The following is a 12,767-nucleotide window of genomic DNA, read 5'->3' on the forward strand; positions in this document are numbered from 1 at the left end:
CAGTCTGCCCAGCGCCGCCAGTACTCCCAGTCTGCCCAGTGCCGCCAGTGCTCCCAGTCTGCCCAGCGTCGCCAGTCTGCCCAGCGTCGCCAGTCTGCCCAGCGTCGCCAGTCTGCCCAGCGCCGCCAGTGCTCCCAGTCTGCCCAGCGCCGCCAGTGCTCCCCGTCTGCCCAGCGCCGCCAGTGCTCCTGTCTGCCCAGCGCCGCCAGTGCTCCCAGTCTGCCCAGCGTCGCCAGAAGTGCCAGTCTGCCAGGATCCGCCAGAAGTGCCAGTCTGCCAGGATCCGCCAGAAGTGCCAGTCTGCCAGGATCCGCCAGAAGTGCCAGTCTGCCAGGATCCGCCAGAAGTGCCAGTCTGCCAGGATCAGCCAGTCTGCCAGGATCCGCCTGAAGTGCCAGTCTGCCAGGATCCGCCAGAAGTGCCAGTCTGCCAGGATCCGCCAGAAGTGCCAGTCTGCCAGGATCCGCCAGGAGTGCCAGTCAGCCAGGATCTGCCAGTCTGCAGAGAGCTGTCAGCCTGCATGGAGCAGTCAGAGCTGTCAGTCTGCATAGAGCAGCTAGATCCGCCAGCCAGCCAGGAGTTACCAGAGCCTACTACCTGTCTGAGCTTCATCTCAGTACTGGGCTTCCCCTCAGTCCCGGGCTGACCCTCTGTCCCGAGCTGAGCCTCTGTCCCGGGCTGAGCCTCTGTCCCGGGCTGAGCCTCTGTCCCGGGCTGAGCCTCTGTCCCGGGCTGAGCCTCTGTCCCGGGCTGAGCCTCTGTCCCGAGCTGAGCCTCTGTCCCGGGCTGCCCCTCTGTCCCGGGCTGCCCCTCTGTCCCGGGCTGCCCCTCTGTCCCGAGATGCCCCTCTGTCCCGAGATGCCCCTCTGTCCCGAGATGCCCCTCTGTCCCGAGATGCCCCTCTGTCCCGAGATGCCCCTCTGTCCCGAGATGCCCCTCTGTCCCGAGATGCCCCTCTGTCCCGAGATGCCCCTCTGTCCCGAGATGCCCCTCTGTCCCGAGATGCCCCTCTGTCCCGAGATGCCCCTCTGTCCCGAGATGCCCCTCTGTCTCGAGATGCCCCTCTGTCCCGAGATGCCCCTCTGTCCCGAGATGCCCCTCAGTTATGTGGGGATCTGGGTGAGGACTATTAGGCCATGGTCGGCGGAGAAGGTGGATTATCCCAGGACGCGAAGGGGAGGAACAAGGACATTAATGGAGTGGGGTCTACGTCCCGAGCCGGAGCCGCCACCATGGACAGACGCCCACCCGGACCCTCCCTATGCCTTTGAGGTGCGTCCGGGAGTCCGCACCTTAGGGGGGGGGTTCTGTCACGCCTTGGTCATGGTATTTTGTGTTTTTGTTATATGTTTGGGTAGGCCAGGGTGTGACATGGGTTTATATGTTGTTTTCGTATTGGGGTTTGTATAGTTGGGATTGCGGTTGAGTAGGGGTGTTGTTAGGCTGGGCTGCCTGAGGCGGTTCTCAATTAAGAGTCAGGTGCTTCTCGTTGTCTCGGATTGGGAACCGTATTTAGGTAGCCTGAGTTCGCGTTGTATTTCGTGGGTGATTGTACCTGTCTTTGTGTATTCACCAGATAGGCTGTATAGTTTCACGTTCCGTTTGTTGTTTTGTATTCTCACAGTTATTTCATGTATCGCTATTTCCTTTATTAAAGCACATGAGTAACCTACACGCTGCATTTCGGTCCGACTCTCTTTCAACAGACGAACGCCGTTACAGTGTGGATGTAACTGTGCAGTCGGAACAGTGTGAGTGGATGTAACTGTGCAGTGGGAACAGTGTGTGTGGATGTAACTGTGCAGTGGGAACAGTGTGTGTGGATGTAACTGTGCAGTGGGAACAGTGTGTGTGGATGTAACTGTGCAGTGGGAACAGTGTGTGTGGATGTAACTGTGCAGTGGGAACAGTGTGTGTGGATGTAACTGTGCAGTGGGAACAGTGTGTGTGGATGTAACTGTGCAGTCGGAACAGTGTGTGTGGATGTAACTGTGCAGTGGGAACAGTGTGTGTGGATGTAACTGTGCAGTTGGAACAGTGTGTGTGGATGTAACTGTGCAGTGGGAACAGTGTGTGTGGATGTAACTGTGCAGTGGGAACAGTGTGTGTGGATGTAACTGTGCAGTGGGAACAGTGTGTGTGGATGTAACTGTGCAGTGGGAACAGTGTGTGTGGATGTAACTGTGCAGTGGGAACAGTGTGTGTGGATGTAACTGTGCAGTGGGAACAGTGTGTGTGGATGTAACTGTGCAGTGGGAACAGTGTGTGTGGATGTAACTGTGCAGTCGGAACAGTGTGAGACAGAGTATTGGTATATGTGTGTAAGTATGTACCGATCCTGTGTGTGTGCCCTCACATGTCTCCTGAAGATCCTGTCCAGCAGGCTGCGTCGGGGAGGCTCGGGGGGGGTGTTCCAGTCCAGATCTGGGGGTCTGGTCCCCTGGGGCCCAAACACGTTCAGATCACTGAAACACTCTGTATCTATCATCTATACAGAGGGAGAGAGAACGAGGGGGGAGAGGGGTTCAGTATATTAGAGTTAGTGTAAGGACAGTATATCAAAACCACCAATAATTCAGTCTTTCAGGTTACGTTGCAGACTACCTCTGAGAAGAAACCAGAGGAGAGGGACAGACGTCTCAGTTAGTTCACCCACCTCGTGCTGCCATGGGATGGACACGCAGCCTGTAGAGAATTTGAAGTAGAAGTCGTTGTCGGTTTGGTCCAGATTTACTCCCTTGACTGTAGAGAACTGCTCAATGTCCAACACATCCTTACAGTACACCGCCCGGGGCTGATAGAGAGAAGAGAGGAATGGAGGAAGAGAGGGAATATGTATGGAGGGAAGGAGGAAAGGAGAAGAGAGGGAATATGTATGGAGGGAAGGAGGGAGGGAGAAGAGAGGGAATATGTATGGAGGGAAGGAGGGAGGGTGAAGGGAGGGAGGGAGAAGAGAGGGAATATGTATGGAGGGAAGGAGGGATGGAGAAGAGAGGGAATATGTATGGAGGGAAGGAGGGATGGAGAAGAGAGGGAATATGTATGGAGGGAAGGAGGGATGGAGAAGAGAGGGAATATGTATGGAGGGAAGGAGGGAGGGAGAAGAGAGGGAATATGTATGGAGGGAAGGAGGGAGGGAGAAGAGAGGGAATATGTACGGAGGGAAGGAGGGAGGGAGAAGAGAGGGAATATGTACGGAGGGAAGGAGGGAGGGAGAAGAGAGGGAATATGTACGGAGGGAAGGAGGGAGGGAAGGAGGGAGGGGGAGAAGAGAGGGAATATGTACGGAGGGAAGGAGGGAGGGAGAAGAGAGGGAATATGTACGGAGGGAAGGAGGGAGGGAGAAGAGAGGGAATATGTACGGAGGGAAGGAGGGATGGAGAAGAGAGGGAATATGTACGGAGGGAAGGAGGGAGGGAGAAGAGAGGGAATATGTATGGAGGGAAGGAGGGAGGGAGAAGAGAGGGAATATGTACGGAGGGAAAGGAGGGATGGAGAAGAGAGGGAATATGTATGGAGGGAAGGAGGGAGGGAGAAGAGAGGGAATATGTATGGAGGGAAGGAGGGAAGGAGAAGAGAGGGAATATGTATGGAGGGAAGGAGGGAGGGTGAAGGGAGTATGGAGGGGGAGATGGAGAGAGGGAATATGTGGAGGGAAGGAGGGATGGAGGGAAGGAGGGATGGAGAAGAGAGGGAATATGTATGGAGGGAAGGAGGGATGGAGAAGAGAGGGAATATGTATGGAGGGGAAGGAGAAGAGAGGGAATATGTACGGAGGGGGAAGGAGAAGAGAGGGAATATGTACGGAGGGAAGGAGGGAAGGAGAAGAGAGGGAATATGTATGGAGGGAAGGAGAAGAGAGGGAATATGTATGGAGGGAAGGAGGGAAGGAGAAGAGAGGGGATGGGGAAGGAGGGAGGGAGAAGAGAGGGAATATGTATGGAGGGAAGGAGGGAGGGAGAAGAGAGGGAATATGTATGGAGGGAAGGAGGGAGGGTGAAGGGAGGGAGGGAGAAGAGAGGGAATATGTATGGAGGGAAGGAGGGATGGAGAAGAGAGGGAATATGTATGGAGGGAAGGAGGGATGGAGAAGAGAGGGAATATGTATGGAGGGAAGGAGGGATGGAGAAGAGAGGGAATATGTACGGAAGGGGAGGGGGGAGAAGAGGGAATAAGGAGGAGGGAGAAGAGAGGGAATATGTATGGAGGGAAGGAGGGAGGGAGAAGAGAGGGAATATGTACGGAGGGAAGGAGAGGAGAAGAGGGAATATGTATGGAGGGAAGGAGGGAGGGAGGAGAAGAGAGGGAATATGTACGGAGGGAAGGAGGGAGGGGGAGAAGAGAGGGAATATGTACGGAGGGAAGGAGGGAGGGAGAAGAGAGGGAATATGTATGGGAGGGGAAGGAGGGAGGGAAGGAGAAGAGAGGGAATATGTACGGAGGGAAGGAGGGAGGGGGGAGAAGAGAGGGAATATGTATGGAGGGAAGGAGGGAGGAGAAGAGAGGGAATATGTATGGAGGGAAGGAGGGAGAAGAGAGGGAATATGTATGGAGGGAAGGAGGGAAGGAGGAGAAGAGAGGGAATATGTATGGAGGGAAGGAGGGAGGGAGAAGAGAGGGAAATATGAATATGGAGGGAAGGAGGGAGGGTGAAGGGAGAGAAGAGAGGGAATATGGAGAGGAGAAGAGGGAATATGCATGGAGGGGAAGAGAGGGAGGGAGGGGAAGGGAGGGAGGGAGAAGAGAGGGAATATGTATGGAGGGAAGGAGGGATGGAGAAGAGAGGGAATATGTATGGAGGGAAGGAGAAGAGAGGGAATATGTATGGAGGGAAGGAGGGAAGGAGAAGAGAGGGAATATGTATGGAGGGAAGGAGGGAGAAGAGAGGGAATATGTATGGAGGGAAGGAGGGAGGGAGAAGAGAGGGAATATGTATGGAGGGAAGGAGGGAAGGAGAAGAGAGGGAATATGTGAAGGGAGGGACGGAAGGGGAAGGAGGGAGGGAGAAGAGAGGGAATATGTACGGAGGGGGAGGGGAGAAGAGGGGGAATATGTATGGAGGGAAGGAGGGAAGGAGAGAAGAGAGGGAATATGTATGGAGGGAGGGAGGAGGGAGGGAGGGGGAGGGAGAAGAGAGGGAATATGTATGGAGGGAAGGAGGGAAGGAGAAGAGAGGGAATATGTATGGAGGGAATGGAGGGAAGGAGGGAGGGAGGAGGGGGAGAAGAGAGGGAATATGTGGAGTGGAAGGAGGGAAGGAGAAGGAGGGTGAAGGGAAGGAGGGAGAAGAGAGGGAATATGTATGGAGGGGAGGGAAGGAGGGAGGGGAATGGGAGGGAAGGAGGGAGAAGAAGGGGGAATATGTATGGAGGGGGAAGGAGAAGAGAGGGAATATGTATGGAGGGAAGGAGAAGAGAGGGAATATGTATGGAGGGGGAAGGAGAAGAGAGGGAATATGTACGGAGGGAAGGAGGGGAAGAGAGGGGAATAGGGGGTATGGAGGGAAGGAGGGAAGGAGAAGAGAGGGAATATGTATGGAGGGAAGGAGGGAAGGAGAAGAGAGGGAATATGTACGGAGGGAAGGAGAAGAGAGGGAATATGTACGGAGGGAAGGAGAAGAGAGGGAATATGTACGGAGGGAAGGAGGGAGGGAGGGAGAAGAGAGGGAATATGTATGGGAGGAAGGAGGGAAGGAGGGAGGGAGGGAAGGAGAAGAGAGGGAATATGTACGGAGGGGAAGGAGAAGAGAGGGAGGGAGGGGAGAACGGGGAGAGAGGAATATGTACGGAGGGAAGGAGGGAGGAAGGAGGGGGAGGGAGGGAGAAGAGAGGGAATATGTACGGAGGGAAGGAGGGAGGGAGGGAGAAGAGAGGGAATATGTACGGAGGGAGGGAGGGAGGGAGAAGAGAGGGAATATGTATGGAGGGAGAAGAGAGGGAATATGTATGGAGGGAAGGAGAAGAGAGGGAATATGTACGGAGGGAAGGAGAAGAGAGGGAATATGTACGGAGGGAAGGAGAAGAGAGGGAATATGTATGGAGGGAAGGAGGGAGGGAGAAGTAGAGGTAATCAACCATGAATGTAACTGATTGAAACAGTTGGTTGGTTATATATTGAACACTTCCTGGTCTTGTGTTTCTACTGCTGAAGCAAGACCAGAGATACAATCCTCCTCCTCTTCTACTTACGTCCGGTACGAAGGAGGGCTCCTGGATGCCTGCCTCCAGCCTTTTAAAGTTGATGTTCCTGAAGAAACAGTGAGCCTTCACCCCTGATGACCCCTCTGCTGTACAGCCCAGTCTCTGCTTAGGATCTTTGGTCAACAGCTAGAGAGAGAGAGGAGAGAGAGGAGAGAGAGGAGAGAGGAGGAGAGAGAGGGGGAGAGAGAGAGAGAGAGAGAGAGAGAAGTAGAAACGATGATGCAATGTACAGATGCTTATTTTAAAATATAATGGGGTCAGCTACTCAGGGTGATTACCCAATATAGTCTGAGGTTCCTGACGACACACTAACTAGGCCTCCGTCTGAGGTTCCTTACGACACACTAACTAGGCCTCCTTCTGAGGTTCCTGACGACACACTAACTAGGCCTTAGTCTTATCAATCCATCAATGTGCTCTCACCACCCTACAGATGGCCTTGGTGTCTTCTGTAAACTTGTCGCTGTACTCCTCCTCTTCCTCTTGCACCCTCTTCTCCACCTCCTCCCGCTTCACTCGTTCTTTGCGTGCGCGGAAGGGTGAGCGTCCAGCGGTCATCTCGTAGATGAGACATCCCAGCCCCCACCAGTCTGGACTCATCCCATAGCGCTCGTTGTTGATCACCTCCGGAGCTACACACACACAGCACAGTACAACACCAGATTGTCCCAATGCCATGTTCTCATCATGCAGGTTTGATGATATCTTATTTGTATGGTAAAAGGTATAAATTGATAATGTATTACTATAATGTAAGGTTTTTGTTCAATGATCTTATAGATGTATTGTAATGGCATATGGAGGTGTCTCACCCATGTAACCCACTGTTCCCACTCTGCCTCGTATGGGGTCCCCTTCAGCCACTTTGATGGCCAGGCCCAGATCTGAGATCCGGATGTGTCCTACAGCATAGGGGAAGAGGTCAGGGGTCAAAGATCAGTCATATTTAGCAGAGAGCCTCTCTGAGTTCAGACATTATCCCAGTAATTACTGTATGCTATTGTACAGTAGGAAGAAGGTTAACTCACCATTATCATCTAATAAAATATTCTCTGGTTTTAAATCCCTGAGAAAAAGTTCAAAAACCACAGTTAGTTTGGTGCATTTGACATTGGGACTAAACCCAATACATCATGTGTTGACATCACGTGATCTCTGGAGACATTGGTTTAGCGAATGACAATCAGAAGAACAGACAGTTGATTAGGGTATAGGTGGAAGTAGATAGAAATGCCCCCAACTGATCTGTAATATCTTGCAATCTGGAACTAGATCTGTGTTTAAGGGCACCTTCTATTCTGTGAGTGTAGGCGCTATGATAAAAAGCTGTCACCTGTAGACAATGGATTCCTGGTGTAGGTGGTCCAGGCCGCAGCAGATCTGGGCAGCATAGAACTGGACCCTGTCCTTCTCAAAGCCTGGAGTCCCCATGCTATAGATGTGGAACTTCAGATCTCCTCCATTCATTAAGGTCAACACTAGACACAGAGCGTCTTTGGTCTCATAGGCATACGCTAAACTCACCTAGAGAGAGGGGGCAAAGACACAGGGGCAGAGATCAGAGAGAGAGACACAGAGAGACAGAGCGAGAGAATAAAGTGAAAGTGTATTGTATATGGTCATTTATCCTAATAAATAACAGGACTCACAACAAATCTGCTGTTGACCTTCTCTAGTATTTGTTTCTCATTGAGGGCCATGGACTCTCCTTTCCTCTTCTTAATCCTCTTCTTCTCTAACTTCTTACAGGCATACATCTTCCCTGTGGCTCGCACCTGGCACGCACACACCTGATAGAACGCACACAGTATTATACCATGGGCCAGTTAATCTCACAATCACAATTTTCTAATAATTCTCCTTTGCCTCACCTCTCCGAATCCACCCTTCCCCAGTACTCTGTACTGTCGAAACGTATCCTTGGCTATTGGCTGCCTGAAAACACACATCGGCCATTAATGTACAGCTGAATAATAGTACACCGTACATCATGGAGCATAATAATACTAGCCTGGGTGCAAGCCTGATCCTGCTTTAGCCAACTTGTAGTGTTGCATGGAGAAAGTACCAGGCTAATAGTGAACACCATTCAAATATTCTCTAAAAACATCAGACATTTATTTGATTTTGTAGGAGTTTTTAGGTAGCACTCACCTCTCCAGCATCTTCCACTGTAGGAAACGGTCAAAGTACATGCTGTTCTGATAGTCCAAGAAGGGAGCTCCTCTCAGGTAGTGATGGAGAGCTCTGAGAGCACATACAACTAGAGGTTACTGGTTAAAGCCCTGAGACAACAGACAGCAGCTGCAGTTACAGTTAACAAGGGGCTCAGCCAGCTGGTGGTCCCTCCAGGGTGTTAGTGCTTCAGCCAACCCCTCTCTGTGTTTCTTCATTGTCAAACATTACCTTGTCCCCCAGGCTCTTCCACAAGTGCATATACAGTGCTATGAAAAAGTATTTGTCCCCTTCCTAGTTCTCTACTTTTGTATATTCTTGATACTGAGTGTTATCTAATCTTCAACCAAGATTTAATAAGGAACAAGCTATTTAATAATAAGATCATAGTTGATGAGATGTAATGCGAACAAAGGAAGATTCCCTTACTTGCGACAGTCACTGAAGATCTCCTTGCAGGGGTGGAGCTCCAGGTTCTCTCTACACTGCTCAGCAAGGCTCTCTGCTGCCTCCACACACTCAGATGACTACACACACACACACACACAAGTTATATTTCTCTAATAGCTGTACATCTACATTCACCAATCCTCCTTTAGACTGACAAACCTGTTTAGACAGGAACTTCCCAATAATCTGATCTCCTCTGCTTTTTCGTTTCTCATCAGGCACCAGCTCATAGTCGTCCTAAAGAACACAACATCCCATTATTAAACACTGACAGTACATATCAGACCTGGTTCAACACAACATCCCATTATTAAACACTGACAGTACATATCAGACCTGGTTCAACACAACATCCCATTATTAAACACTGACAGTACATATCAGACCTGGTTCAACACCCCATTATTAAACACTGACAGTACATATCAGACCTGGTTCAACACAACATCCGATTATTAAACACTGACAGTACATATCAGACCTGGTTCAACACAACATCCCATTATTAAACACTGACAGTACATATCAGACCTGGTTCAACACAACATCCCATTATTAAACACTGACAGTACATATCAGACCTGGTTCAACACCCCATTATTAAACACTGACAGTACATATCAGACCTGGTTCAACACAACATCCCATTATTAAACACTGACAGTACATATCAGACCTGGTTCAACACAACATCCCATTATTAAACACTGACAGTACATATCAGACCTGGTTCAACACAACATCCCATTATTAAACACTGACAGTACATATCAGACCTGGTTCAACACAACATCCCATTATTAAACACTGACAGTACATATCAGACCTGGTTCAACACAACATCCCATTATTAAACACTGACAGTACATATCAGACCTGGTTCAACACCCCATTATTAAACACTGACAGTACATATCAGACCTGGTTCAACACAACATCCCATTATTAAACACTGACAGTACATATCAGACCTGGTTCAACACAACATCCCATTATTAAACACTGACAGTACATATCAGACCTGGTTCAACACAACATCCCATTATTAAACACTGACAGTACATATCAGACCTGGTTCAACACAACATCCCATTATTAAACACTGACAGTACATATCAGACCTGGTTCAACAACATCCCATTATTAAACACTGACAGTACATATCAGACCTGGTTCAACACAACATCCCATTATTAAACACTGACAGTACATATCAGACCTGGTTCAACACCCCATTATTAAACACTGACAGTACATATCAGACCTGGTTCAACACAACATCCCATTATTAAACACTGACAGTACATATCAGACCTGGCTCAACACCCCATTATTAAACACTGACAGTACATATCCGACCTGGTTCAACACCCAATTATTAAAGACTGACAGTACATTTCAGACCTGGTTCAACACACCATCCCATTATTAAAAACTGACAGTACATATCAGACCTGGTTCAACACAACATCCCATTATTAAACACTGACAGTACATATCAGACCTGGCTCAACACAACATCCCATTATTAAACACTGACAGTACATATCAGACCTGGCTCAACACAACATCCCATTATTAAACACTGACAGTACATATCAGACCTGGTTTAACACAACATCCCATTATTAAACACTGACAGTACATATAAGACCTGGATCAACACAACATCCCATTATTAAACACTGACAGTACATATCAGACCTGGTTCAACACCCCATTATTAAACACTGACAGTACATATCAGACCTGGTTCAACACAACATCCCATTATTAAACACTGACAGTACATATCAGACCTGGCTCAACACAACATCCCATTATTAAACACTGACAGTACATATCAGACCTGGTTTAACACAACATCCCATTATTAAACACTGAGAGTACATATCAGACCTGGCTCAACACAACATCCCATTATTAAAACACTGACAGTACATATCAGACCCGGTTCAACACAACAACCCATTATTAAAACACTGACAGTACATATCAGACCTGGTTCAGCACCCCATTATTAAACACTGACAGTACATATCAGACCTGGTTCAGCACCCCTTTAGTAAACACTGACAGTACATATCAGACCTGGTTCAACACAACATCCCATTATTAAACACTGACAGTACATATCCGACCTGGTTCAACACCCCATTATCAAAGACTGCCAGTACATTTCAGACCTGGTTCAACACAACATACCATTATTTAACACTGACAGTACATATCCGACCTGGTTCAACACCCCATTATTAAAGACTGACAGTACATTTCAAACCTGGTTCAACACAACATCCCATTATTTAACACTGACAGTACATATCCGACCTGGTTCAACACCCCATTATTAAACACTGACAGTACATATCAGACCTGGTTCAACACAACATCCCATTATTAAGCACTGACAGTACATATCAGACCTGGCTCAACACCCCATTATTAAACACTGACAGTACATATCAGACCTGGTTCAACACAACATCCATTATTAAACACTGACAGTACATATCAGACCTGGTTCAACACAACATCCCATTATTAAAGACTGACAGTACATTTCAGGACTGGTTCAACACAACATCCCATTATTAAACACTGACAGTACATATCCGACCTGGTTCAACACTCCATTATTAAACACTGACAGTACATATCAGACCTGGTTCAACACAACATCCCATTATTAAACACTGACAGTACAAATCCGACCTGGTTCAACATCCCAGTATTAAACACTGACAGTACATATCAGACCTGGTTAAACACAACATCCCATTATTAAACACTGAGAGTACATATCAGACCTGGTTCAACACAACATCCCATTATTAAACACTGACAGTACATATCAGACCTGGATCAACACAACATCCCATTATTAAACACTGACAGTACATATCAGACCTGGTTCAACACCCCATTATTAAACACTGACAGTACATATCAGACCTGGTTCAACACAACATCCCATTATTAAACACTGACAGTACATATCAGACCTGGTTCAACACAACATCCCATTATTAAAACACTGACAGTACATATCCGACCTGGTTCAACACCCCATTATTAAAGACTGACAGTACATTTCAAACCTGGTTCAACACAACATCCCATTATTTAACACTGACAGTACATATCCGACCTGGTTCAACACCCCATTATTAAACACTGACAGTACATATCAGACCTGGTTCAACACAACATCCCATTATTAAAACACTGACAGTACATATCAGACCTGGTTCAACACAACAACCCATTATTAAAACACTGACAGTACATATCAGACCTGGTTCAGCACCCCATTATTAAACACTGACAGTACATAGACCTGGTTCAACACAACATCCCATTATTAAAGACTGACAGTACATTTCAGGACTGGTTCAACACAACATCCCATTATTAAACACTGACAGTACATATCCGACCTGGTTCAACACCCCATTATCAAAGACTGCCAGTACATTTCAGACCTGGTTCAACACAACATACCATTATTTAACACTGACAGTACATATCCGACCTGGTTCAACACCCCATTATTAAAGACTGACAGTACATTTCAAACCTGGTTCAACACAACATCCCATTATTTAACACTGACAGTACATATCTGACCTGGTTCAACACCCCATTATTAAACACTGTGAGTACATATCAGACCTGGTTCAACACAACATCCCATTATTAAGCACTGACAGTACATATCAGACCTGGATCAACACAACATCCCATTATTAAACACTGACAGTACATATCAGACCTGGTTCAACACCCCATTATTAAACACTGACAGTACATATCAGACCTGGTTCAACACAACATCCCATTATTAAAGACTGACAGTACATTTCAGACCTGGTTCAACACAACATCCCATTATTAAACACTGACAGTACATAGACCTGGTTCAACACAACATCCCATTAT

At 47.9% G+C, this 12,767-nt stretch overlaps 1 protein-coding gene across 2 annotated transcripts in view; it reads right to left on the minus strand.

Moving 5' to 3' along the window:
* Nucleotides 1-12,767, minus strand: part of LOC115140702 (G protein-coupled receptor kinase 5-like) — a 68,262-nt gene that overhangs the window by 9,930 nt on the left and 45,565 nt on the right. Inside the window, exons 4-15 of one of the 2 annotated variants that reach the window (XM_065026791.1) lie at nt 8,985-9,062; nt 8,805-8,902; nt 8,355-8,447; nt 8,072-8,135; nt 7,850-7,990; nt 7,534-7,724; nt 7,229-7,266; nt 7,013-7,102; nt 6,624-6,832; nt 6,189-6,326; nt 2,657-2,794; nt 2,334-2,488 (exon numbers count right to left, since the gene is read on the minus strand). In XM_065026791.1, the coding sequence (XP_064882863.1) occupies nt 2,334-2,488; nt 2,657-2,794; nt 6,189-6,326; nt 6,624-6,832; nt 7,013-7,102; nt 7,229-7,266; nt 7,534-7,724; nt 7,850-7,990; nt 8,072-8,135; nt 8,355-8,447; nt 8,805-8,902; nt 8,985-9,062 (1,433 nt within the window). The remainder of the gene's footprint in view (nt 1-2,333; nt 2,489-2,656; nt 2,795-6,188; nt 6,327-6,623; nt 6,833-7,012; nt 7,103-7,228; nt 7,267-7,533; nt 7,725-7,849; nt 7,991-8,071; nt 8,136-8,354; nt 8,448-8,804; nt 8,903-8,984; nt 9,063-12,767) is intronic. The other variant, XM_065026790.1, reaches the window with a different exon arrangement.

This window comes from Oncorhynchus nerka, linkage group LG13 (genome assembly GCF_034236695.1).
Source record: "Oncorhynchus nerka isolate Pitt River linkage group LG13, Oner_Uvic_2.0, whole genome shotgun sequence".
Taxonomy (NCBI): domain Eukaryota; kingdom Metazoa; phylum Chordata; class Actinopteri; order Salmoniformes; family Salmonidae; genus Oncorhynchus; species Oncorhynchus nerka.